We start from the raw sequence: 26,668 nt of genomic DNA, 5'->3' as shown, positions 1-26,668 counted from the left end.
ATCGTCCCTCTGGAGCTAATGTCCAGTAGCCTAAGAAGCCCAATCCACTCTGCACGCAGGTGAGTTCGCTTCTTCTCCCCTTAGTCCCTCGGTGCAGTGAGCCTGTTGCCAGCAGGACTCACTGAAAATAAAAAACCTAATTTAAACTTTTACTCTAAGCAGCTCAGGAGAGCCACCTAGTATGCACCCTTCTCGTTCGGGCACAAAAATCTAACTGAGGCTTGGAGGAGGGTCATAGGGGGAGGAGCCAGTGCACACCAGGTTGTCCAAAAGCTTTTACTTTTGTGCCCAGTCTCCTGCGGAGCCGCTATTCCCCATGGTCCTTACGGAGTTCCCAGCATCCACTAGGACATCAGAGAAAGTAGCTTTTAATTTCAAGAATATCTTCAGAGCTTTTAGTTACAAAAAAGAGTTACAAAGATTATGAGAAATATTTAAAAGCACACACAGATTAGGATACAATTTCAAATAAAACAAAATGGAGGATAATTTCAGAAACCTAACTTACTCAACAGCATGTCTTCTGTGTGGAGGGATTTCACAATGTAAGAGATATAGGGCCTAATTCAGACCAGATCACTAGGCTGCATTTTCATACAGCCTGTGATCTAGTCTAAACTGCGCATGCATATGCACCACAATGCACAGGTGCATCGTACGGGTACAAAGCGGATCCACGCTCATCGATGGGTTTGTGGGAAGAATCCATTTGCACGGGCATTTGCAAGGAGATTGACAGGAAGAAGCCATTTGTGGGTGTCAACTGACCGTTTTCTGGGAGTGGTTGGAAAAACCCAGGCGTGTCCATGCATTTGCAGGGAGGGTTCCTGACATCAATTCCGGTCCCAGACAGCCTGAAACATTCGCAGTGGCTGAGTAAGTCCTGGGCTACTCAGAGACTGCACAAGATTTGTTTGTTCAGCTCTGCTATACTGGCGTTCGCACACTTGCACAGCAAAAATACACTCCCCTATGGGCGGCAACTATGGACTGCAAAAAAAACCTAGCGAGCGAACAGGTCTGAATTAGGCCCATAGTGCATTCCCAGCTCCTGGTTGCTTCCCTCAGAAATGAACAACACAGTGTAGGTGAGAGGGGCAGATATAACCCCCTCACAGCAGCATCCCCCACCTTTTACTTTACTCTCTCAATGCTGTGTACCTGGGCAGTGAGAAACCAGATTTCCTTTGGTTTTACTTTTTAAACAGCTTAAGTTTCAAGAGGTCAGCTTTTCTGTAATGTCTCTTCTAACTATAGTTTATAACGTCTTAGATAACGGCCATAAACTAACTTCTGACTCCCCACTATATATCAAGTGTCCTCCACTCCCATATCTGTGTAGCTATGAGTTCACCTAGAGGACAGGCTGGCAATCATGTTGTTTCACATAATATATTAACATTATAGATTTAGACATTACATACAGCTCCTAACTGCCATGTCACAGGCCAGGTTTAAAAAATTGCAGTTAGGAGCTGGTTGGTTGGTTGGTTGGTTGGTTGGTTGGTTATCTCCATCCACTTTATTTCCATTCAAGGCTTAGTACATACACCCTTTTTTCCCTTCCTATCCAGCTTCTGCAGCAGGTTGTGACTACACTTGGAGGAATGTATCCTGTGGTAGAAGTGTGTATGTGAAGAATTGGGACATTAATATTCCAGCCACACCTCTTTTACAGTTGACTGGTCTGGAGGTGTGTGTGAAGTGGAGCCCACCATGTGAGAGAATTGCAGGGGAGAAAGTGTCTGATTGTGTGAGAAATGTTTCTGTTATAGCCAGCAGATTTAGGTTTTTTGACAGGCAGAGGACATGGATGGATGTTAATTTGTTGCAAACAGAGCGTGCATTCCATAAGGCACATTTTAGCGGCTTGGAGATGATGGGAAACGTGATGTTTATGAGCTTTGTTGGATTTATATTATGTTGCAGATTTAGGTTTTTTGACAGGCAGAGGACATGGATGGATGTTAATTTATTGCAAACAGAGCGTGCATTCCATAAGGCGCATTTTAGCAGCTTGGAGGTGATGGGAAACATGTGATGTTTATGAGCTTTGTTGGATTCATATTATGTTGCGAATCAGCTGAATGTGAGTGTGGTCAGTGGGTGTGGCCTTGATGTGATGATATGTCACCAAGTAGCAGAAGGAGGTGGCCAGGTGCATATGTGTTATTTACCTGGGGAAGAGATGGCACCAGGATGCACTATAGGAAGAAGGAAATTGGATGCTCAGGGAAATTTTCAGCTGGGGAAACCTTGGGTCCTGAAATTCATTAGATGTTACTTTGTACATTCCACTTAACATTACTGCATGCCAAGTACGGGTATGGGTTATTAGGTAGTCAACAGTCATTAGGTCGACCACTATTGGTCAACATGCACTAGGTCGACATGGTCATTAGGTCGACATGGAAAAAGGTCGACATGAGTCTTTTAACCTTTTTTGGTGTAGTTTTCTTCATAAAGTGACGGGGAACCCCAATTAGTGCACCATGTCCCCTCGCATGGCTCGCTTTGGTCGCCATTCTTCGGGCAAGGTTACCGTTCCCAATTGTAGTCCACGTGGATCATAAAGTATGAAAAAGTTTAATAAATGAAATTTTTTTGAAAAACTCATGTCGAGCTTGTTCATGTCGACCTAATGACCATGTCGACCTAGTGCATGTCGACCAATAGTGGTCAACCTATTGACTGTCGACCTAATGACTGTAAGCCGCCAAGTACACCACTTCATAGCAGTGGTATTTTCTTATGGCATGGCCTCTTTCAGCAGGATAATGCACCCTGCCACACTGTAAATTCAAGGTGTTGACATGGCCTCCAAATTCCCAAGATCTCAATCTGATCAGGCATCTGTGGGATATGCTGTAAAATATGTCAGAGCCATACACACACAATTTATATTTAGTTTCACCAAATACTGGCTGCAGGAAGGTAAAATTATATATTTTACATAGGGTAACATGCAAGTACAGTGTTTGCCCTTTCATACAGTATCTACAGTGGTAATGTGCAGTAACTCAACAACTGTAATCCAGGTGGGAGGAAAGGGGAACTATAAAGTACTGTAAGGGCATGTTCACACACAGCACAGTGGGTCTAATTAATTTTTGTAAGTTAAGCATAAAAAAAGCAAACTATGTTGCTATGCAAAGGGAGCAAATACATTTATATTTTTTTATGTGCATGGTAAATACTAACTGCTTTTGCATGTAGCCCAAATGTGTTAGACAGTTTAGTTTTATACTGCAATGTAGATTTCAGTTTGAACACACCCCAACCAAATCTAAATCTCTTTGCACATGTTACATCTGCCCCACCTGCAGTGCAACATGGTTTTGCCCAGTTGCTAACTTTACTTGTCTCTGTGGGGCTGGTCTCTTCCAAGTGCTGCTGGGATTTCTAAGTGAGAGTTGGAAACAGTAAAAAGGTGAACTCTGATTAATATCTGTCTATCCATATAGTATTAGCAATTTTTTGAGAGAAAGTAATCTGATTCTGATTGATTGTTTTTAACTATACTGTTTCTTTTTGTTTTAATATATCTGTACTGGGTTTTTTTTTCTTTTGGAGGGAGAAAAATAAAAAAACAAATAAAGTGTGAGGTGATAGCCAGAGGGGTTAACTCAGGTGTGAGTAATCAGGAGTAATCAGGAGGGTGAGGGGCTGATTGAAGCAGCTGGGTGAGCCTATATAAGCAGTGACTCGACTCTTGGAGCCTGCTCTGTGGGGCTGGTCTCTTTCAAGTGCTGCTGGGATTTCTAAGTGAGAGTTGGAAACAGTAAAAAGGTGAACTCTGATTAATATCTGTCTATCCATATAGGATTAGCAATTTTTTGAGAGAAAGTAATCTGATTCTGATTGATTGTTTTTAACTATACTGTTTCTATTTGTTTTAATATATCTGTACTGGGTTTTGTTTTTTGTTTTTTCTTTTGGAGGGAAAAAAATAAAAAAACAAATAAAGTGTGAGGTGATAGCCAGAGGGGTTAACTCAGGTGTGAGTAATCAGGAGTAATCAGGAGGGTGAGGGGCTGATTGAAGCAGCTGGGTGAGCCTATATAAGCAGTGACTCGACTCTTGGAGCCTGCTCTGTGGGGCTGGTCTCTTTCAAGTGCTGCTGGGATTTCTAAGTGAGAGTTGGAAACAGTAAAAAGGTGAACTCTGATTAATATCTGTCTATCCATATAGGATTAGCAATTTTTTGAGAGAAAGTAATCTGATTCTGATTGATTGTTTTTAACTATACTGTTTCTTTTTGTTTTAATATATCTGTACTGGGTTGTTGTTTTTTTTTTCTTTTGGAGGGAAAAAAATAAAAAAACAAATAAAGTGTGAGGTGATAGCCAGAGGGGTTAACTCAGGTGTGAGTAATCAGGAGTAATCAGGAGGGTGAGGGGCTGATTGAAGCAGCTGGGTGAGCCTATATAAGCAGTGACTCGACTCTTGGAGCCTGCTCTGTGGGGCTGGTCTCTTCCAAGTGCTGCTGGGATTTCTAAGTGAGAGTTGGAAACAGTAAAAAGGTGAACTCTGATTAATATCTGTCTATCCATATAGGATTAGCAATTTTTTGAGAGAAAGTAATCTGATTCTGATTGATTGTTTTTAACTATACTGTTTCTTTTTGTTTTAATATATCTGTACTGGGTTTTTTTTTCTTTTGGAGGGAAAAAAATAAAAAAACAAATAAAGTGTGAGGTGATAGCCAGAGGGGTTAACTCAGGTGTGAGTAATCAGGAGTAATCAGGAGGGTGAGGGGCTGATTGAAGCAGCTGGGTGAGCCTATATAAGCAGTGACTCGACTCTTGGAGCCTGCTCTGTGGGGCTGATCTCTTTCAAGTGCTGCTGGGATTTGTAAGTGAGAGTTGGAAACAGTAAAAAGGTGAGTTAGAATACAGAAAAAGTTGAGTTTTATAATACAGAATCAGGAACACACATTTACAGTACCATTAAACTTCTGGTGAGGCTGCAAGGGGCTGACCTTGTGATTGAGTGAGAGGGTCTCTTACTTGGAGTAGCAGAGGGGCTGTGATTGTGCGGGTGTGAGGGGCTTTTTTTTTTTTTTCTTAGCAGGAGCTGGAAGCCGAGTGAAAAGGAGGAGCAGTGAGCTGGAACAACTGCAACTGCTAAGTGGAGTATAGGTGCCGCAGGAGAGAGTACTACGGCTGCATAAAAGTGAAGGACCAAGAACCGCACAAAGATAGATAAGTATAAGCCAGCTTAATTATTGTATAAGTGATATTGCTTGTCTTCTATTTTTTATTTTTGCTGCTTTTTCTTTGAGTGTAACAGGGAGTTAGACCTTGCAAACAATATGGGAGGGGCTGTGATTGAGGACCTCACTCAGTGCATGTCGTGCAAGATGTATGCACACCTGGAGCTACCGGCCCAGTGTGAATACATCTGCACGAGGTGTGTGCGAACGGTTGCCCTGGAAGCCCAGGTAACTGATCTAGAGCAAACCGTTACGCGACTGAGGGAGATTCACAATCTCGAGCGTAGTTTAGACAGAACGGTGGAGGAGTTGCGGGAGGGGTCACTGGTAGAAGAGGATGATGATCAGGTAGCCAGTTGGGTCACAGTTAGAAGGAAGAAAAAGAGGGGGAGGCACGACATCTCCGAACTATCAAACCCGAACAAATTTGCCCGATTGGACGAGGAATCGGAGGATGATAGTGAAGAAATGACGGTGCCAGAGGAGACTGCTCCCTCTAGCATCCAGAGGTGCGGTCCCTCTGGCGCGGTTGGGATAAAAGATAGAGAGGTACCTAGTCAAATGGTGGTGGTAGGGGATTCTATCATCAGGAAGGCAGATAGGGCAATCTGCTACTGGGACCGTGATCGCCGTACAGTCTGTTGTCTCCCGGGTGCTCGGGTACGGCACATCGCGGACCGGGTAGATAGATTGTTGGGAGGGGCTGGCAAAGACCCGGCGGTCTTGGTGCACGTTGGCACCAATGACAAAGTTAGCGGAAGGTGGGATGTCCTTAAGAAAGACTATAGGGACTTAGGAAAGAAACTGAAGGCAAGGACATCTAAGGTAATATTCTCGGAATTATTACCCGTGCCACGCGCTAGTCCAGGGAGGCAGAGGGAGATTAGGGAGGTAAATGTGTGGCTTAGGGATTGGTGCAGGAAAGAGGGGTTTGTGTTCCTGGAACACTGGGCGGACTTCTCAGTCAGGCGCCATCTCTTTTGTCGTGACGGATTGCACCTGACTGAGGAGGGCGCAGCGGTGCTGGGGGGAAGGATGGTTAGAAGGTTGGAGGAGATTTTAAACTAGGAGCCTGGGGGGAGGGTTTAGCTAGAAACTACGGGTCATGCAGTGAGAATAGTGGGGATGGCGGTAGTAAACGAAATGGGGGAGAAGTTGGGGGGAGGGTAAGAGCAGGCAGAAAGGTTACTAACATGGGTACTAAAAGGGATTTTACCAAAGCACTAACCAATGACGATTACAGGTCATCCTTGCCACATAAGGTGAAAGATGTCCCTAACGCAAGGGAAAATACTTATCTTAGTTGTATGTATGTAAACGCCAGAAGCATTACTGGTAAAAAGGGTGAACTAGAAATACTTGCAGCAAGCAAACAGTATGATATTATAGGCATTACTGAAACTTGGTGGGATGAATCTCATGATTGGATAGTCAATCTAGAGGGCTATACACTGTTTAGGAGAGACAGACTAAATAAAAAGGGTGGAGGGGTGTGTCTGTACGTAAAGCCGTTTTTAAAGCCTAATATATGGGAAGATATTCAGGAGGGGACTGTAGACACTGTTGAGACATTATGGGTAGAAATTGCATGTGGGGAAAAAGGAACAAAAAAGTTAGTATTGGGTGTATGCTATAGGCCGCCTGGTATCAACGCATCTGATGATGAATTGTTACTAAAGCAAATTGAAAAAGCAGCAGGAGTAGGAGACATAGTAGTGATGGGAGATTTTAACTATCCAGAGATAAACTGGAAAAACGATTCATGTGATACTGCTAGGGGCAGTATGTTTTTAAACACACTAAATGATAACTACCTAGTCCAACTAATTGAGGAACCAACTAGGTACAATGCAATCTTAGACCTGGTATTAACAAACAATCAGGATTTGGTATCGGGTATTATAGTAGGGGAACCCATAGGAAACAGCGACCACAATATGGTCACATTCAATATCAGTTTCTACAAACAGCCCTATACTGGCTCAACTAGGACTTTAAACTTTAGCAAAGCAAATTTTGAAAAGATGAGGGTATTTTTCAGGGATATTGAATGGGAAGGTTTGTTTTTAGGAAAAAATACTACGGAGAAATGGGAGGTACTAAAATTCCTGCTAGCTAAAAATACACTCAAATATATTCCTATGAGTAGCAAAAAAGGGATTAAAAATCATAAACCGATGTGGCTTAACAAAAAGATTAAGGAATTTATGGGCAAGAAAAGGCGAGCATTTAAAAAATACAAATCTGACGGGGAAGCAGAGTCATTTCAGCACTATAAGGAATGTAACAAAAATTGCAAAAAGGAAATAAGAGCGGCTAAAGTAGAAACTGAAAAACTAGTAGCAAAGGAAAGTAAAGCGAATCCCAAAAAATTCTTTAAATACATTAATAGCAAGAGATTAAAAAAGGAGAGTATAGGCCCTTTGAAAGACAAGTTGGGAGTCTTAAGCAAAAATGATAATGACATAGCGGACACACTAAATGAGTTTTTTTCAACAGTATTCACTAGAGAGGACCCAATTCAGGGACTGACACACAATCTCAATAATGACAATATCACACTGATAGGTACTTATTTAAGCAAGGAAGTAGTCTGTGACCGATTAAAACATTTAAAGATTAATAAATCACCAGGGCCCGATGGTATTCATCCAAGGGTTCTAATGGAGCTTCACTCTGAATTGGCAAAACCGCTATCTTTGATCTTTGAGGATTCAGTTATATCAGGTATGGTTCCCAAAGACTGGCGTATAGCGGAAGTAGTGCCTATATTCAAAAAGGGAAGTAAAGCTGAACCAGGTAATTATAGACCAGTTAGTCTTACATCTATAGTGGGGAAAGTATTGGAAGGTATTCTAAGAGATAGTATTCAGAAGTTCCTTGAAACGAATAAGGTCATTAAAAGGAATCAACATGGGTTTATGAAGGACAGATCCTGTCAAACCAACTTACTTGGCTTTTATGAAACAGTAAGCGCAAACCTAGATCAGGGTAAAGACGTGGATGTAATCTTTTTAGACTTTGCCAAAGCGTTCGATACTGTACCACACATGAGACTTATATACAAGCTACAAGAATCAGGGCTAGGAAGCACAATATGCACTTGGGTCAAAAACTGGTTAGATAATAGGAAGCAGCGCGTTGTGGTTAATGGATCTTTTTCAACTTGGACTGAAGTGCTAAGTGGTGTGCCGCAAGGCTCAGTATTAGGACCGCTATTGTTCAATATTTTCATTAACGACCTAACAGAAGGTCTAGAGAGCATGGTGTCAATTTTTGCAGATGATACCAAATTGTGTAAGGCTATAAATACAGAGGGGGATGCCGAGTCTCTTCAGAACGACTTAGTTAAATTAGAAGCATGGGCAGCCAAATGGAGAATGCGCTTCAACACAGACAAGTGTAAGGTAATGCACTGTGGTAACAAGAACAAAAATTACACCTACCTACTAAATGGGGTAAAATTAGGGGATTCTGTACTGGAAAAGGACTTAGGTGTCCTCATAGATAGCAAGCTAAGCAGTAGTACCCAAAGTAGGACTGCAGCAAAGAAGGCTAATAAGATATTAGCATGCATAAAACGGGGTATTGATGCTAGGGACGAGAGTATTATACTCCCGTTATATAAATCACTAGTGAGGCCACACCTCGAATACTGTGTACAGTTCTGGGCACCGTACTACAAAAAGGATATCCTGGAGCTTGAAAAGGTACAGAGGAGGGCGACCAAACTAATTAAGGGCATGGAGACGATGGAATACAAGGAAAGGCTTGAAAGACTAGGCATGTTTACATTGGAAAAGCGGAGACTAAGAGGGGATATGATCAACATCTACAAATATATAAGGGGACAATACACAGAGCTTGCGCGGGACCTGTTTTTGGTTAGATCAACACAGAGGACTCGTGGACACTCGCTCAGGTTAGAGGAGAGGAGATTCCGCACAATACGGCGTAAAGGCTTTTTCACGGTAAGGACAATACGTGTTTGGAATTCCCTGCCCGAGGGAGTTGTAATGGCGGAATCTGTCAACACCTTTAAAAATGGGTTAGATAAATTCCTATTGGATAAGGATATCCAGGGGTATGGTGCATAGTCATGCATTATAGTTACTATTAATAGGGATAAAATGCAATGGCTGACAGCAGCATCAGTCAGAAATTTTAGTCAAATCATCATGCATAGGACACCACAAATAGGTTGAACTCGATGGACAATTGTCTTTTTTCAACCTCAGATACTATGTTACTATGTTACTTTACTTACAAACATGAATCAGGCCATGTGACTGTAAGCAGTTGCACACATTGCAGTGCCTACGTGCAAATATTATCTGATTTTGTATAATATAGAAATAATCTTTTCCTACTGTCATTTTTAAGTAAGAGAGAATACTACATTGACTGACAAACTTTGCTTGTGCTTATGACCAGGTTATGTATATAAGTGTATACAGGGTCGGACTGGCCCACAGGGGAACAGGGGAAACCACCGGTGGGCCCCACTGCCTATGGGCCCTCCTCCTCCTCTAGGGATCAGGTTCCAGACTCTATCCTTGTGCACTTGAATTATGCATTATACTTATGTTACATTATACTTCACAATAATATGGTTTATTATATATTTACCAAGGGGAACAGAACATGTGCTCTGTAACGGTTAGCCAAACCTCTGTGGTGGCTGGCCACGCACCAGTGGAGCCTGGCCACACCTTTAAGCATGGGCCCCTACAACACCATCCCCCGGTGGGCCATTTATGCACCAGTCCAACACTGAGTGTATATATGCCTGACATAACTCTCACATATGCTATTACGTAGAGATGGACGCGTTTTGCAGCATGTACATCTCAACCTTTGGCTATAAATGTGCTATTTTTATCAATGGCTTTTTACAGATTACTTTCTGAATACATATGTGGCCATCTCAGCAACACATACAGAATGGTTACATAGTACAGTATGCTCTTTCTATGCATTGGGATTTATTTGCTGTATAGTGACATTGGGGGTCATTCCGAGTTGTTCGCTCGCAAGCTGCTTTTAGCAGCTTTGCACACGCTAAGCCGCTGCCTACTGGGAGTGAATCTTAGCTTATCAAAATTGCGAACGAAAGATTCGCAATATTGCGAAAAGACTTCTCTGTGCAGTTTCTGAGTAGCTCGAAACTTACTCTGCCAGTGCGATCAGTTCAGTGCTTGTCGTTCCTGGTTTGACGTCACAAACACACCCAGCGTTCGCCCAGACACTCCTCCGTTTCTCCAGCCACTGCCGCGTTTTTCCCAGAAACGGTAGCGTTTTTTCACACACTCCCATAAAACGGCCAGTTTCCGCCCAGAAACACCCACTTCCTGTCAATCACACTCCGATCACCAGAACGAAGAAAAAACCTCGTAATGCCGTGAGTAAAATACCAAACTGCATAGCAAATTTACTTGGCGCAGTCGCACTGCGGACATTGCGCATGCGCATTAGCGACTAATCGCTCCGTTGCGAGAAAAAAATACAGAGCGAACAACTCGGAATGACCCCCATTGTCATAGTTCAACCATTATAAAAGTGTATGACTAGTGCATTAAAATATTTTGGGGGTATAAACCACTGTTTCATTTCCAAGCTTGCCTTTATTGGGGTATCAATATTGGGTGCTGGGTATGCAGTGCACATGAGCCCCTGGGTAAGCCCGCACTGCAGTCTGAAATCTCTGGGCAAATGGTACGGCGGCCATTTTATTGAAGATCAGAGCATGCGCAGTAAGGAAGTCTCTGGAAACATAGTGCATGTGCCACGTTTCCAAAGACCTGCACATGTGCAGCAGACTCTGAGACAAAGTAGGAGTCTACTGAGCTCCAATAGAGGAGGGCCGCACATATCCTGCACAGGCCTTCTCCTCTCTTAAATCACCTCTGCATGCCATGCTCGTTTACTGGAAGTGAAAGTTTTAAAGAACTGTTCATAGCATATTAGGGAAAGGAAACCTTTACTGTAACATTTTTGATATATAAGTGACCGTTTCCTGTTTCTAAAGTGATTAATTATTGGTGAAGCAATTGCAATGTTTTTATTCCACTTGCAAGGCACTAAAACGGCAAACAAGCCTCTGGTTTGAGCCTTTGTTGTGTTTTATGTCCCTCACAGAACATTGTGCTCTTACCCCAGTGATCTATAGTTCATTCTGTCTTTATGGAACGTTACATTCAGTCAACAACTTTATTATTGCCGAGCTCAGTAAAAAAAAAAAAAAAAAACCTGTTTCATAGTTCTAGATTTTGTCAGCTTTTACTTGTGAATAGTTTCTGAATTGCCATCTAGCTGCAAAATAACCGTTATGTTTAGTTCTGGATGGTCCTACAACTTCAATAAAACAAACACATATACTAATAAAATAGGAACAGTCAAAGCAGCAGACAGTAAATACCTTCACATGCCAAAGTATCTTGTAGCTTGAGGCTTCTGGTAGACTCTGAGCAGAGTTAGATGCTAATCATTTATTTTAGCCTTGTATTTTGACCCAATCAGAAATATTAATTGGAATGCATTACAAATGGTTAAAATAATTTAGTATCCATGTGTATGAATTTATCATAGACCTATTTCTACATAAATGCCAATACTTTATATTTATTTAATAAATGAAAACCCTTGTCCAAAATAATCAAACTGACAAACTGTGCAAGACTGAACATTAAACCTGTACATCATGAAGTTAGTAGTTACATAGCAGTTTTATATTACACTAGACTAACTTTATTGCACTTTACTGTATTGTAGGTAGTAAAAACATTTTCACATACAGAAGAGGGTCTACCAGGTACAACCTACAACATCGGATGACAGAACTGTGGCACAGTTGTTAGAATTTATGGCTCACAGTACTATGGTCAGGAGTTCAATACTGTCTGGCAGTGACTGAAGTGAATGATTATACATCTCTGTAAAGCACTACACATAATATACAGTAGGTCCTAACTCAAATATGGCTATTCTTGCAATTGCTTTTGCTATCTTTTCCCGTACGCAATTACGATTATATGTTAATATGGGCAAAAGCTAATTTAAGCATAGGGATGCCCACTGCTTTCGCATTGTTTCCGTCAAACAGCATGTAATTGCTGATACATCGGTACCATGACCACAAATCAGAACATGTCGCAAAGTCTGGGTGCCTCTGAAGATGCGCAGGCTGAGCTGCTCTCCAGTAGCAAGTAAGAGCACAACTGTTAATATATGCACGCCCAGAAAATGCCATCTGACTGGCCATGACATGCCTGTGGTAACTGATCATTCTCCGTTCCCACTCCTGAATGCTATCTTCCTGTCACTCACTTTGCAACTAATTCCTTGGTGCAACCGCAATCACAATTCACTCACTGTACGATACGCATTGATTAATTCCATCCGATGGAGTACAAATGCTCATACAGTACATTGGTACCATTGTCTCAAATGGGGTTATGTCGCAGAGCCTGAGTGCCTCTGTATACGTGCAGGCTGATCCGCTTTCCATGGACACAGAGGGCTCTCCAGTAGCAAATAAGCTTGCATCTGCTAACTTATGCATGGCCAGAAAACACTGTCTAAACGGCCATGACACGCCTGTGTTTACCTGTCCTGCATTTACCTGTTACCTGCCCTGGACACAGAACCCACCCTTCTCACCTGATTGCCTTTGCCTGCCCTCCTCCATCTCCTGGCTGCTGCGTTTGCACTGTGGGAAAGACAGCATGATGTCTCCCATAGTACTGCATGTGGTGTTCTCAGAACGCTCATGGAAATGAGGTGTTCCCAATTGTCTCATCTGTCACTAACCCTAAACACATACAAACTCACTTGGATTTGAAAGGTTGTAGTTACATACTAATAAATGAAACAAAAGGGGAATTTCATTTTCCTATAGTAAGTAACACCGTTTGAGAACATGCCTATTGCCAATGCCACGTGTACATTACAGTCCCCATTTTGTTTCATTTTCTAAGCAAGAAGCATGTAAGTCATGGGTCTTCAACCTGCAGCCTTCCAGCTGCTGTTGAACTACACATTTCAGCATGCTCTGCCACAGTTTTGCTATTAATGCATGCTAAAACTGAGGCAGAGCATGCTGGGATGTGTACTTCCACCGCAGCTGGAGGGCATGATATAGGTAATTAATTTTCAGTGAACACCATAAATATTTTAGAATGAACCATTTCAAATTTAAAATACAGAGATCAAAATGGTTCATTTCCAAATCTGGAAAATAATTCTAACTATTGAACTTAGTTAATATTCTCTATACTGGTGATAAATCCGCATTCTAAAGCGCAAGCTTAAAACCCACACTAAAGCATTTTGAATGACTTTAAAAGTACATGGGGATATCACCTGTGGTTATTTCAGAGCCAGGCAGAGAGCTCTGGAAGTTTGATCATTTCTGATGAGGCAAGGAGTATTTATTGAAGAGAGCACTGTGTACAAAGGCTAGCAGAACCACAGCCACTAGGGATACACAAACACTGCTAATTACACATGCATCAGCGTGCTCAATGTCATGAATTAATGAGTCATGAATTGGAGCCCAGGGAGTCACTAAGCTTTCTAATTTGGAGCATCCATCTCTACCAACTTCATTGTCAATAATGAAAGAAATCAGACAACTCAAACAGCACTTCTTTAGAAAACATAGAGCTCAACAGAAATAAAACTTGAAAAGTCACTTTAAAATTATACTAATTAAATAGAGCACTTTCATATTAATTTAAAATGGTAGCTACAAACTGTCATCTAATGAGATCACTTCTCCTGGCATTGAACATACAAATTATTCACAGCAGGTCTGAATATCAACAGCATGTTGTTATGCTGTTTGCTGAAATTTACCATTGCATGAATTTGTCTTCAATCAACAGGCTCCTACAGATTATCCCTAAGGAATCATAAGTGCTGTGCTATACTGTAGATGAAAAAGGGGGCATTGGTCTGTACACCCTGTTCTTACTTATACTCCATGTTAATTGTTTAGCAATATTATTTTGACTATCAGTAATTTTTTTATGCAATCTGTATATATTGAAGAATACACTGTAGCAGCAGCAAATATTACAAAGATCATTTTCATGCCATACAAGTGGACAAAAAGAACATAAAGACATAAGTGATTAAAAAAAAAGTCTGCCTATTAAAATATAACAACTGTTAAGTCTAGAACAAATTACATGTGTACAAATGGACATAACAAACAGAGACAGAAGAACACATAAATAGAATGTAAAGAAATTCAAGAGGAAGGAGGGGCAGAAAGAAAGGAAAAGAGGGTAAGATTGCAACCATGTTCACTGGGGTAAAGTAAAGGAAGGGGACATAATGTGAGGAGCATAATCTGAATATTCTTGAATTCCAGCCAATTGAACCAAGTAGCAGTAAAGGTAAAGGATGCCAGGTTGAAAGAAGACGTAAGGTTTTCCATGGTCATGTAGAGGTTTATCCTCTGGTACCAGTGAGAGATGGGGTGCCGGACAGGGGACCTCCAGAAATAGGAGATAACATTCATGAGACGGTGAAGTAAAGATTTCTAAAAAATGTGAGATGGTTATAGACATTAAATTAAGAAGACAGAACTCAGGTGTGTTGGGGAGATCAATAAACTTTTCTGCCAAAACCAGGCACAGCTACCAAATGTGGAGAGGTGTGCCCGACTCCTGACCACACCTTCAGCAGAGATCAGAGACCTGGAAACATCTGGCTGACATGCACAGGACATCTATCCCGGCAAGACAAATCTTGTACTAAGTCTTGCTCACCTGTATTGAGGAGGAACTGGCAAACATATAGCTAAATACCCAAGATCACTGATCCTGATTCAATTCTCTGGACAGTTCTTTATGCCATGCGGCAACATATGGCATAAGATCAGTGAGGCTATTATTAAAGGTAGTAATGGGCATCTCTGGAGGGTGTCATTTCGAAAAGGGAAAGAACCTGAAAGAGCCATGTGTCTTCAATCTGCGGCCTTCAAGCTGCTGTGGAACTACACATCCCATCATGCCCTGAATCAGTTTTAGCATGCCTTAATAGCAAAACTGTGGCAGGGCATGCTGGGATGTATAGTTCCATAGCAGCTGGAGAGCTGCAGGTTGAATACCTATGCTCTAGGCGATTGGCAAGGCAAATAGTTTTAAATCAACATTCAAGAAGGTGATTGGCCTGTAATTCAAACATTGGGTGGGATCATTCTCTTCTTTAGGGGTTATGGAAATATGTGCCCTTAGACTCAGTGGGGAAAGGTCACAGCATCAGAAAATGCATTATATGCCTTCAAGAAAAGGGGCATAAGGGAGACTCGATACTCCTTGTAATAGCCAATTGGAAAGCCATTGGAGCTTGGGCTTTTCCCAGTTGGAGTTACCAAGAATACTGACTCCAACCCCTCAATGGTAAATGGTGGTTTCAGAGAGGTCAGCTCCTCCTCAGTAATGTGAGGAAACTCAACATAACTAAGGTAATCCCTTATTGCTTGTTTAAAGGAAGGTTGTTCAAAGGAGGGGTGAGCCTCCCTTAAATTGTAGAGACTCATATAAAAGGCTTGAAAAGCCTCAGCAATTTGTGGAAACGTATGGACACATTTCCCATCAGTGTTACAAATGGACAAATGACTGTACCCTCTCAGCGACCTAGCATGCACTGATCCAGGCTTATTGGTCCAGAGGTAATATTTATGTTAAATTTGGTCCTGACATTGAGAGGCTTGTTAAAGGCCAGCCTCACCTCAGTGAGTGCTCGCAGAACATCAGCCAAGAGCGTGGACTTGTGGGATGATTCCAGGGCTTTTGGGGGTCATTCTGAGTTGATCACACGCTGCCGATTTTTGCTGTGCTGCGATCTGGTCTCTACTGCGCATGCATATGCATCGCAATGCGCATGTGCATCGTACAGGTACAATGTGGATCGTTGCTGAGCTATGGCTTTAATAAAGAATCCATTCGCACAGCCGATCACAAGAAGATTGACAGAAAGAGGGCATGTATGGGTGTCAACTGACCGTTTTCTGGGAGTGGTAGGGAAAATGCAGGCGTGTCCGGGTGTTTGGAGGGCGGGTGTGTTACGTCAATTCCGGCACCAAAAAGACTGAAGTGATTGCAAGGGCTGAGTAAGTTGAAACCTACTCTGAAACTGCACACAATGTTTTTGCAGAGCTCGGCTGCACAGGCGTTCGCACACTTGCAAAGCGTAAATACACTCCCCCGTGGGCGACGACTATGCGTTTGCTCAGCAGCTAAAAACAGCTAGCGGGCGATCAACTCGGAATGAGGGCCTTAATAAGGTCGAGAAGCTGCATCCTCTTCGCCATCTTCTCCTTTTTCAACCTCAAACCCAGCTGTAAATTTACCTCTGAGAATGCATTTATGTACCTTCCAGATCACCGTCCGAGACATATCAAGGTCATCAATGAGAAAAATATAGTCAGATATGGCAATGCCTAACTCATCCTTAAGAAGTTGATCATTGAGTAGGAGTGTTCCACGGGAGGGGAAGTGCTTAGTAAGATTGGACAGTGGCATAAACTGGGGCATGGTCAGACCATGTAATATGATCAATCTAACTGCAGAGTTACAGTAGTATTGTAAAAACCTATGGTGAAAAGGAAATATTCAATGCAGAAGTATACGGAGGGAGAGGCTGAGTAGTAAGTGAAATCTTTTACAGTATGGTGTTGAGTCCTCCATAAATCAACCAACTGTTATTCATGAAGGAGTTGGCAGATCCTGTGATTGTCTCGTAAATGGAGGTGAGAAAGCACAGGAGAACATTCAAGGGCAGGCTCTAGGGACAAATTGAAGTCACCCGCAAAACAAGGTATCCCTCTCTCAGAGGTTTCAAAAGTCGGAAGATCCTACTAAGAAACTGTCGCTGGTGATGGTTGGGAAAATATACATTAACAAAAGTGTACATTTGAGCAAATAACTTATATTTGAGGACTAGGCATCTTCCCTCTTCCAAGACATTGTGGGAAACTTCCAAAAGCAGTAGCCTGCCGGAAAGTAAAATAGCCACACCTAGGGACTTATTCACAACATTATAATTGCGAAAGGCCTGCGGATAATAATAATTGCTTAATTTAGGGGAGGCATGAAACTTAAAGTGAGTCTCCTGCAGAAATTTGACATCTACCTTTTCAGTTCGGAGATCTCTAAGTAAAGTGGTGCATTTTTCTGGAATGTTGAGCCCTTTACATTTAGAGAGCATAGTTTAATAGCAGAGGAATCAATGGGAGCCATGTGGATTAATAGAGAGGGAAACAGGAGGGTGCAGTCACATAAGGGAGGTGAATCACCATGCATTCCCCAAAAGAATCAGGTAGGTTAGCTGAGGGTGTTGTAGAATGGTAAAGGGAGAGGAAAGCAGGGAAAAGAACAGAGAAAAGACAAAATACAGAACATAAAAAACAAATTAAACATGTAACATAATGCAGCAATAAAAAACACTGACCGGTTGGACAGATGAATAAATATCATGGTCCAATAGGTGTTTTGAACCCAACTGGGGTAGGGCAGTAGTGGTCACTGTCTAGGATCATATGTAAATATAACTAGAAACTATTAACAAAATAAATGGTTCAGAAACAGTACCAATGAGGAAAATAAGAAAAAAACACATTGCACATCAAAAAGAGAGAGACATAGGTAGCAATAATAAAAGAACTGCTCAGGATAAATACAGAATCTGCTGTGGGAAAATACATCTGGCCAAGAATGAACTAAGACACTCTTGGCGCAGATACCATATGTAGTTGAAGACCCTGTTTGAGGGAACTGTATGTTCAGCAAGTCAACATATGAAACAACAATGCTTTAGTAAGTTGCGCTGAAAAGTAAATGGAACAGCCCCTCATCTGAAGGAAAGGACAAAATAAGCCCACAGATAAATTAAGACAATCATCAGGTTCTAGCCCCTGAACGATCAGGTGTGGAGAAGGAGCACCATGTTTGTGACCCCGCACTTGCCATGGTGTGCGTTGTGGAGGCAAATGAGGAGGATCCAGCCAAGATGTCATTTGAGTCCAATTTGTTAAAATCCTCAGGATACTGAAGAACAACTTGACGACCTTCATGCAAAGCCTAGATGCTAAGTGGGAATCCCAACGGAACCTGAATCCCTTTTGCTTTAGGGATTCAGTGAGTGGCTTAACCCTTTATGACCCATTGTCTATTTAAATGGACATTATTAAAACATTTATTATGCAGACTGTATTATGATGACAGTTGCCATTCAAAGCCCAAATGTCCATTTAAATGTACTAAAATATTGTGTAAATCTCCGGCAGATGGCAGCACCGGCTTGTAACGATCAATGTGAGTTGAAAGATGGCTCTGTCCAGAAAGATCGCCATGAGGTGAATATCCCAATTTACGAGTAAAACAACATACTTTCTCAGTTGAATTTCAGCAAAACCGTTATGCAAACAGTAATTGGGGTTGTTACAAAGTATGCAATTAGTATAAATCACAATGTTTTGGTGTACAAGCTACAATGCTAGCAAATCATTAGCCATTAGGATGGTCTAAGTGACAAAACCATATTTTTGGGGTTACTTAGGGCCTCATTCGTCTACTATACCAGTGTCATCAATGGGGTACACTGAAAACATGCAATGGGTCATAAAGAGTTAAGTAGGTGCAGTGTAGGATGGGGGCATGTAGGGCCCACCGGGGAAATGCAGTGGTAGGGTCCCATGTTAGGGGTGTGGCCAGTCTGCAGAGGGGGTGTGGCCTGCCACCTCATTGGTTTGACTAACCATTAGAGAGTGCAACTTTTGGGCCCCTACATAAATATATACAGTAAATTCAGCTGCTGCATGCAGGATAATGTACCAGATTAATAACAGATTAATAACAGAAATGCACTCATACATTATAGTCCAGTATAAGGTAACATGTGTATAATGTATAATTCAAGTGCACAGGTTGGAACCTGATCCTTACAGCAGGAGGTGATCCCCCAGGACGTGGGGCCCACCGGTGGTTTCCCCTGTACCCCTGTGGGCCAGTCCAAGCCTGTGTAGGTGTCTCTGCTGGAGAAAGCTACAAAAAGGTCGGGGAAGATTTGGATATTTTCACCATTGAACCTAATCGCCTCCAATTTGTGAGCCTTACTAAGGATTTCCTCCCCAACACTATGGTAATGCAAACGACAAATACTGGGGCAAATGTATTAAGCCTGGAAAAGTGATAATGCAATGATAAAGCAGGAATAAGTGCAAGGTGAAAAAACGCACCAGCCAGTCAGCTCCTAATTTTGGTTAAGATTTGGTGAACATGTGAAAATTGGTACAATAATATATGTGGATACACAGACAACGATAATATAATTTACAAGAAATCAATATAGCAAATGGAGCAAATATACTCATAACAATGGTACTATGTGGCATTAGGTGGAATTCAATTGTTATATCTGGCCAGATCAACCCATCAATGGTGATGGGAGATAGTTGGGCCATATTCAATTGTTTTTCTTTATCGCACCCAGAGAGGTCATAAAGCAGCTAAACCCGTCCAAAGAAATGGATGCAATGTGAAAAATCCCATTTGGTTGAACAAACAGGTGACCCTTCATTCATTCCAGCTTGCCACCTCAGTGGGTAGCAAGCTGAAACACCAGCGCCGGCAGCTGATCGAGCTGAGTTCCGCAATTCATTTCTGTATACATCACTTGTTTGAAATAAAGTACTCTTTACTAAATTACAAAACAAAGTATTAACTTTCAATGGATATGTTAATAAAGTCATCGGATATGTATCCAATGTTATATCAGTGACGGGCACAAACATATTTCCAGGGACCTCAGAGGCGATACTTAATTTCCCAGAAATGGCCACATCATCATTTCAGAGATGCAGGACATGAGATCACAGCACTAACATGATACAATACATTAACCTGTTGCTACTTAGAGAAAACCTGCTACATACCTGTGGAAAAGGTGCTGCACTCACTCTGCAGCATAAAATAGGAAGAGGACCAGTCAGGGGGGTGACATAATTTCTATGAGTGCCACCTGCTGTCTACATAAGGTTATGTCATGTTTAGTACGGGTGGTCTTCAGTATGCCGAATGTCGGGATCCCGGCGCACAGTATACCGGCGCCGGAATCCCAACACCCGGCATACTGACAGCTATTCTCCCTCGTGGGGGTCCACGACCCTCCTGGAGGGAGAATAAAGTAGTGTGGCGTGCGTAGCGCGCCACCGTGTCCGCAGCGTGGCCCCGCAAGGGGCTCCTTTGCGCTCGCCCCGCTGTCGGTATGCCGGCGGTCGGGCTCCCGGCGCCGGTATGCTGGTCGCTGGGAGCCCGAGCGCCGGCATACCGTACTACACCCGTTTAGTACATTGCAACCTTTCTGCAAATAAAGATTTTCCACACGGGAAAAGTAATGTGTAATGCCTTCTCAACCAAAAGAGAAAATGCATGCACTATAATTTGCTACAGTATGCCATTGTTTTTAGTTGACAGATGTATAAACAGATATTGACACATAGAAAATGGTTTAAAAACCTACACGTTCTCCCTTTGGTCCTCTGTCACCTGGTCGCCCTGGGTTTCCCTGAGAAACAGAAAGAGCAAAATGTGAAAAATATTTTGGAAAAGTAAAAAAAAAAAAATGCAAGTCTGTAACAGAAATGTTATTGTTTGTTCACTGAAGTTATTACAAGCAATGAAATTAAACATGACTCACCGCTGAACCTGGTAATCCATCATTTCCGTTTCTTCCCTAGAAATGATATATGGAATTTTAGTTGTTGAATTGCATTGCATAGCTGCACATGAGTTTTAGATCATCAGTTCTCCTTCCTCATCAAGCTTTGAAGAAGTGCACACTGTGTACCCAGTAAGGGTGATTATAGTGGATATTTATCAAAGTCTTGAAGCTGCAACACTGATAGAAACCAAGCTCAACAAACAACCTAAAATGTATCAAATATTGTACTTTCTTTCCCCCCCTAAAGTAATAATTCAAAATGTTGCTTTATTTAGCCAAAGAGGAGCAGGCAGGGCTTTCAGGTAGGCTATATAAGTCTGTGTTACAGAAATTGCAGCAGAACCATTGAAGCATAATCGCTATGCACTAATGGTACATTTACAAAAAATAATTTATACTGGATTCATATAGAATAACATTTTAATTTAGATCTAAACATTTCAGTTATTTTTTAGATAATAATTAAAAGATAGCAGGGACTTGGAATGTGGAACATGTTATTAGCTCGAAAAGTTACATTTTGGAGGGGGATGAAAACTCTCGTAGATAAGAGACAGAAGGTTATTTATGTGTGTATAGGGTAATGACAGATAATTTGAGATTTCCACAGTAATATGCTTATTTCTGGATACAAATACAAGAATAAGATTTTAATTTGTGGGACAAGATATTCTAATGAGCTTTCTGGGGTGTATTTGTGGAGCTCTCACAATTTTACATTTTGAAAATCTAAATTTAAACTTAAAGTAGCCATTGACTGCTATTAATTATTTAAGACATACAGTAAAGTAGATAACATTTTTCCATATTTTCGATTAAAAAAGAAACAATTATAATTTATTTTAGGAAATGGTTCACTACTAATGTTATAGAAAACTCTGAATGCTGTTTTTACTTTTTTCATTTGTATTTTCAGCTCAAAGATGAACATGAATAAGGAAAATGGGGGTGCGTTCCAATGTATGTTCCTGACTGACAAATTAATATATTCATTTATAACACATGATTTGTGGCTTTTTTGTGTTTGTAATTAACAGACACTTAATATACAGTAAATGAGATGAAGGTCTTACTACAGTTTCCAGGTATTAAGTTATTATTACCCTTGTTTTATTACTGTTTTTCAATAGTAAAGAGCAATGGAATATGCTGGTGCTATATAAGTAACTATAATACATAAGTAAATAAAATATACAGAGCTGAAAGCTTATCTGCACATTTTACCTGCATATAGCAGGCCACTTCCACTCACAACAGGAGCAATTAGCTTTATGAATGCTGCAGACAGTTCCTATAGAGCATGCGGAACCAGAACTCAGAGCTTATGCTGATTGCTTTGAGCAAGCACACATCAATCTACTTGATTCCTTTGGTCTAAAATATGTTGGTGCATAAAACATATACAAATGCTGTATTTACCCTAAATCAGTGTTATACATGAAAGAGTACTAATAATCTCCTCCCCACCAACTAAAGGTGAATACAAAGGTGATTTTAAAGTCACCACTGTTACATTACACTGCTCAGTTTTCCCATGACAGTTATGAAATGGTTCTAACAAGCCACTAGATTTAAAGTCCAGTTACAACTCACAAAACTCTTCTTCATTCAAGACTGGATTCAGGTTAGATTGCAGATTCTGATAAAAAGCAGAATTTGCAAATGCTTCTATCGCATGTTCGGGGCCACCCAGCGCAGCGCAGGGCAAGGCTGTGCAGCATGCTGACCATCCCACGCAATGGCTGAAACCGCAATTTAATTGCCTGTGATGGCAGGCACACCACTGCCATCCTTTCCATCGGAGTGGCTGCGTGTGACTTCATGCAGCCGCCCCCAAAATGGCGCTAAGCCACCTCCATAGTGCCACCCTGCAAATGCCTCTGCTTGTAAATCAGGCAAAGGTGTTTGCAGCCAATGTGATGGGATCTGCATGTGCGCATTGGTGCCGGCAAAGGTAGATTGCAGTTGCGTCAAATAACCCCCTAAGTACTAAGAGGCCGATTTAACACCATACGCATCTGAGGATGTGGATGTGATGTGATAAACTCAACCCAATTCACAATGCAATTTTTTATTACATTGCATAGATGTATTGGAATTAGAATGCAATACCGATGGCCGGGATGGAGGCCGTCAGTATACCGACAGGAGCATCCTGGCGACCAGGATGTCGGCAGTGGGGCAAGCACTAGTAAGTCCCTTGCGTGCTTTCTGTGCCCGCCACGCTGCAGGCACAGTGGCTCGCTGCGCTTACCACAGGTTATATTCTCCCTCTATGGGTGTCATGGACACCCATAGAGGGAGTAAAGCCTGCGTTGCGAGATTCTGGAACTGGCATTGTAGCACTGTGCTGGATCCGGGCGTCGGTATTGTGATTGCTGGGATCCCATTTCTTCACCACTTCCCAATGTATTAATAATCACATGCAGCAACAGAGCTTGCAAGAAAGCTCTGTCCTTGCAATGCCACTCCGCAGCTAAAGCGGGGTATTTTTCACATAAAATAGTCCGATTATGTGCTGAGACCAACTTCATCATTACCACCACCGCCACCCCCCCATCGCAACGTCCCCCCATGCCGCAACCCCCCCCTCCCCACCATAGCTCATACTCACCAGGCAGGGATCAGTGATTGGTGCTTCTGGAGGGCTGCCTGTCATCGGCCTCCCTGCTGCTTTGACCTCCGGTGCTGTAAAGTGAGCTTCTGCTTTGCAACATCCCGTTACTGCACAGACTGGCAGCCCGCACCGGAGCCCTGATTACCAGTCCCTGGGTAGGTGAGTATGATATATATATATACACGTTATGGTAAGAACTTACCGTTGATAACGTGATTTCTCTTATGTCTACAGGTATCCACAGGATAACATTGGGATATTGTCGAGCGACAGCGAAAATGGCACCAACACGGTCACGAGCTTTCTGGCATCCCAGGATGCATTGGGGCCTCCACTATATAGTCCCGCCCACTGACTCAGTCAGATCAGTTCTTTCCACAGCGATTTTAGGCAGGAACATTAGGTAGAGACGTGTACAGGCGATAAGAACACACATGCACAACCTTCCATACAAGAAGGAAGAGGTTTTTGTGATTGTCTATATCCTCAAATCAGATGCGTCAGGGTGGGATCCCTGTGGATACCTGTGGACATAAGAGAAATCACGTTATCAATGGTAAGTTCTTACCATAACGTATATTTCTCTGGCTGGGTCCACAGGATTATCCACAGGATAACATTGGGATTCCCAAAGCCATTTTAGTGGTGGGGACGCTCCTGATTGCACAGGAGGACCTTTCACCCGAAGTCTGCGTCATGAGAGGCAAAAGTATCCAAGGCATAATGTCTGATGAATGTGTTTATAGAAAACCATGTGGCTGCCCTACATATCCAGAGCTTGGAACTGGAAATGTTCCTGGAGGATGGCAAACCTTAGGTAACACTGATGTGATAGTGCTATAGGCACATGTAGGTAAGCATCCCGTACATCCAGAGATACCATGAAATCTCCCGGTTCCATAGCCAACATTATGGAGCGTAACGTCTCCATGTGGAACTTCGGGATCCATATGTATTTGTTCAACATCTTCAGATTTAGAATTGGTCGATATGAACCATTTGGTTTCTGGATTAGAAATAGATTGGAGTAAAACCCCTGTCCCTTTTGTGATGGAGGTACTGGGACAATCACACCTGACTGCAGTAATTTTTGGACTGCTTCTCGCAGGGCATTGGCCTTCGACTCTATACGAGACGGGCTGGTGCAAAAAAATCTTTGAGGAGGCTGCCTTCTGAATGGGAACCCATACCCCTGAGATACTACCTTCTGCACCCAGGCATCTGCTGTTGACTGTTGCATATGTGTGCAAACTGAAGGAGTCGGCCCCCAACCCTGGAATCCCCCAGGCGGAGGCCCGTCCCTTCAGGCTGAGGGTTTCTGTTCAGGTTTGGAAGCTGGCTTTTTGCTAGCCCACTGCTTTCTACCCCTGGATTTAAACTGGGGTTGTTTAGGCTCCTCTTTTGCTTTTGTTTTGCTTTGCCAACGAAAAGAGCGAAATTTTAAACCCTTGGACTTAGGGTTAAAGGTAGCCGGAAATCTGACCTTTTTCGATTCAGCCTCTGATTCTAGGATATCCGATAAAGGTTTTCCAAATAACATATTACCCACAAAAGGCAATGCTTCCAATTCTTTCTTGGATTCCGCATCTGCCTTCCAGGTCCGTAGCCAAACTGCTCTGCGAGCGACTACTGTCAAGGATGAAGCTTTAGAAGCAACTGTACCTACATCAATTGCTGCTTATTCTAAATACTGGGCAGATTGTCTTAAATGGCAAAAACGATCCTCTTGCTCTCTAGTAGGAGAAGGGATGTCATTCTCTAGTTCCTCTATCCATTCGCCCATTGCCTTTGCTACCCAGGCCGAAGCCATAGCAGGTCTTACCACTGCTCCTACAAGAGAAAAAATATTTTTCAATAGGCTCTCTACCCTTCTGTCTGTGACATCATTCAATGAGGTAGATGACAGTGGTAAAGCAGATTTATGCACAAGTCGCAGAACATGTGCATCTACTTTTGGAGGAACTTCTCTCTTCGAACAATCCCCAGCAGGAAATGGATAATAAGAATCCCATCTCTTAGGAATCTTATACTTTTTACTGGGCGCTGCCCAAGACTCATCCATCATTTCCGTCAACTCATCTGACACTGGAAATTCAGCTTTCACTGATTTTGTTCGTTTAAATACAGGTGCTTTTGCTTTTAACGCTGTCTTGGCTGGCTCTTCCAAAGAAAGCACAGCCTTCACGGCATTAATAAGTTCAGCTACATCTTCTGAACTAAAGCTCTGCGACTGATCATCATACGGAGTTGAATCTATTGTTTCCTCATCATCATCCGATGTATCATCTTGTGTAGTCTGCCACACAGACGTATCTGTCTTAGTCTTACCTGTCCCTTGGTTGCTTGTAGAGGCTACTGGAACCAAACCATAGGAAGGGAGCTGCATGTATGGGTTCATAGTGTAACCTAACCCTTGAGGTGGTGCTTCCGGAGCTAACCTGTCTGCTATTGAAGACAGAGTCTTTGCAAACATATTCCATGGTGGCTCTGTTGGTGGTTGAACCAACTCCTGTTTTTTACTTCGCTGAAAAGTGAAACAATTTGCACACAACCCCTCAAAAGTGACCAATTGATTCATATCAATTACCCCTGACTTACAACATAAGCATGTTAGGGCTGTAGGAGTGCTTGATAAATTCTCCTCATCACTTTTGCCGCTCACAGACATGGTATTAACCTGTCATTGACTACACAATTTGTTACTGAAAAACACCCTATATGTCAGTATATAGAGGTGAGATCAATTTGACCACAGTGCACCTGATTTGAGGGTCAGAACAGGACTGACATTACACAGAAAAGTCAGCACACATACTAGCAGTCAGTCACATGTTAAAGCATTAGACATTGCCATATGAGAATACAACCTCCATAACAACTTATACATAAGTAGGAAAATTGTACTTCTGTTTTAAACTGGTTCTTTTTTCAACATAGCATGCAGAAAACACAGTAATATACAGGTCTCATATGCAATAGGTACTAAAAATTAACAATGCATACTAATAAGTAGAGAGAATTTTTAGTACTGTATACCCTGCCTCCGTAGAGCGGGATACAGGGAGACTCACCACACTTCCATATCCAAGCAAATACGCTCGTAA

The 26,668-nt window shown here is 42.1% G+C and overlaps 1 protein-coding gene across 7 annotated transcripts in view; it reads right to left on the bottom strand.

Moving 5' to 3' along the window:
• Positions 1 to 26,668, bottom strand: part of COL19A1 (collagen type XIX alpha 1 chain) — a 1,277,374-nt gene that overhangs the window by 90,651 nt on the left and 1,160,055 nt on the right. For all 7 annotated transcript variants that reach the window (XM_063916766.1, XM_063916758.1, XM_063916759.1 and 4 more), the window contains 2 exons: positions 20,924 to 20,959; positions 20,747 to 20,791 (listed from right to left, as the gene is read on the bottom strand). In XM_063916766.1, coding sequence (XP_063772836.1) covers positions 20,747 to 20,791; positions 20,924 to 20,959 — 81 coding nt within the window. The remainder of the gene's footprint in view (positions 1 to 20,746; positions 20,792 to 20,923; positions 20,960 to 26,668) is intronic.

Source organism: Pseudophryne corroboree, chromosome 4 (genome assembly GCF_028390025.1).
Source record: "Pseudophryne corroboree isolate aPseCor3 chromosome 4, aPseCor3.hap2, whole genome shotgun sequence".
Lineage (NCBI taxonomy): Eukaryota > Metazoa > Chordata > Amphibia > Anura > Myobatrachidae > Pseudophryne > Pseudophryne corroboree.
The sequence above is the reverse complement of the archived record's forward strand: the minus strand, read 5'-3'. Positions and strand labels throughout refer to the sequence as shown.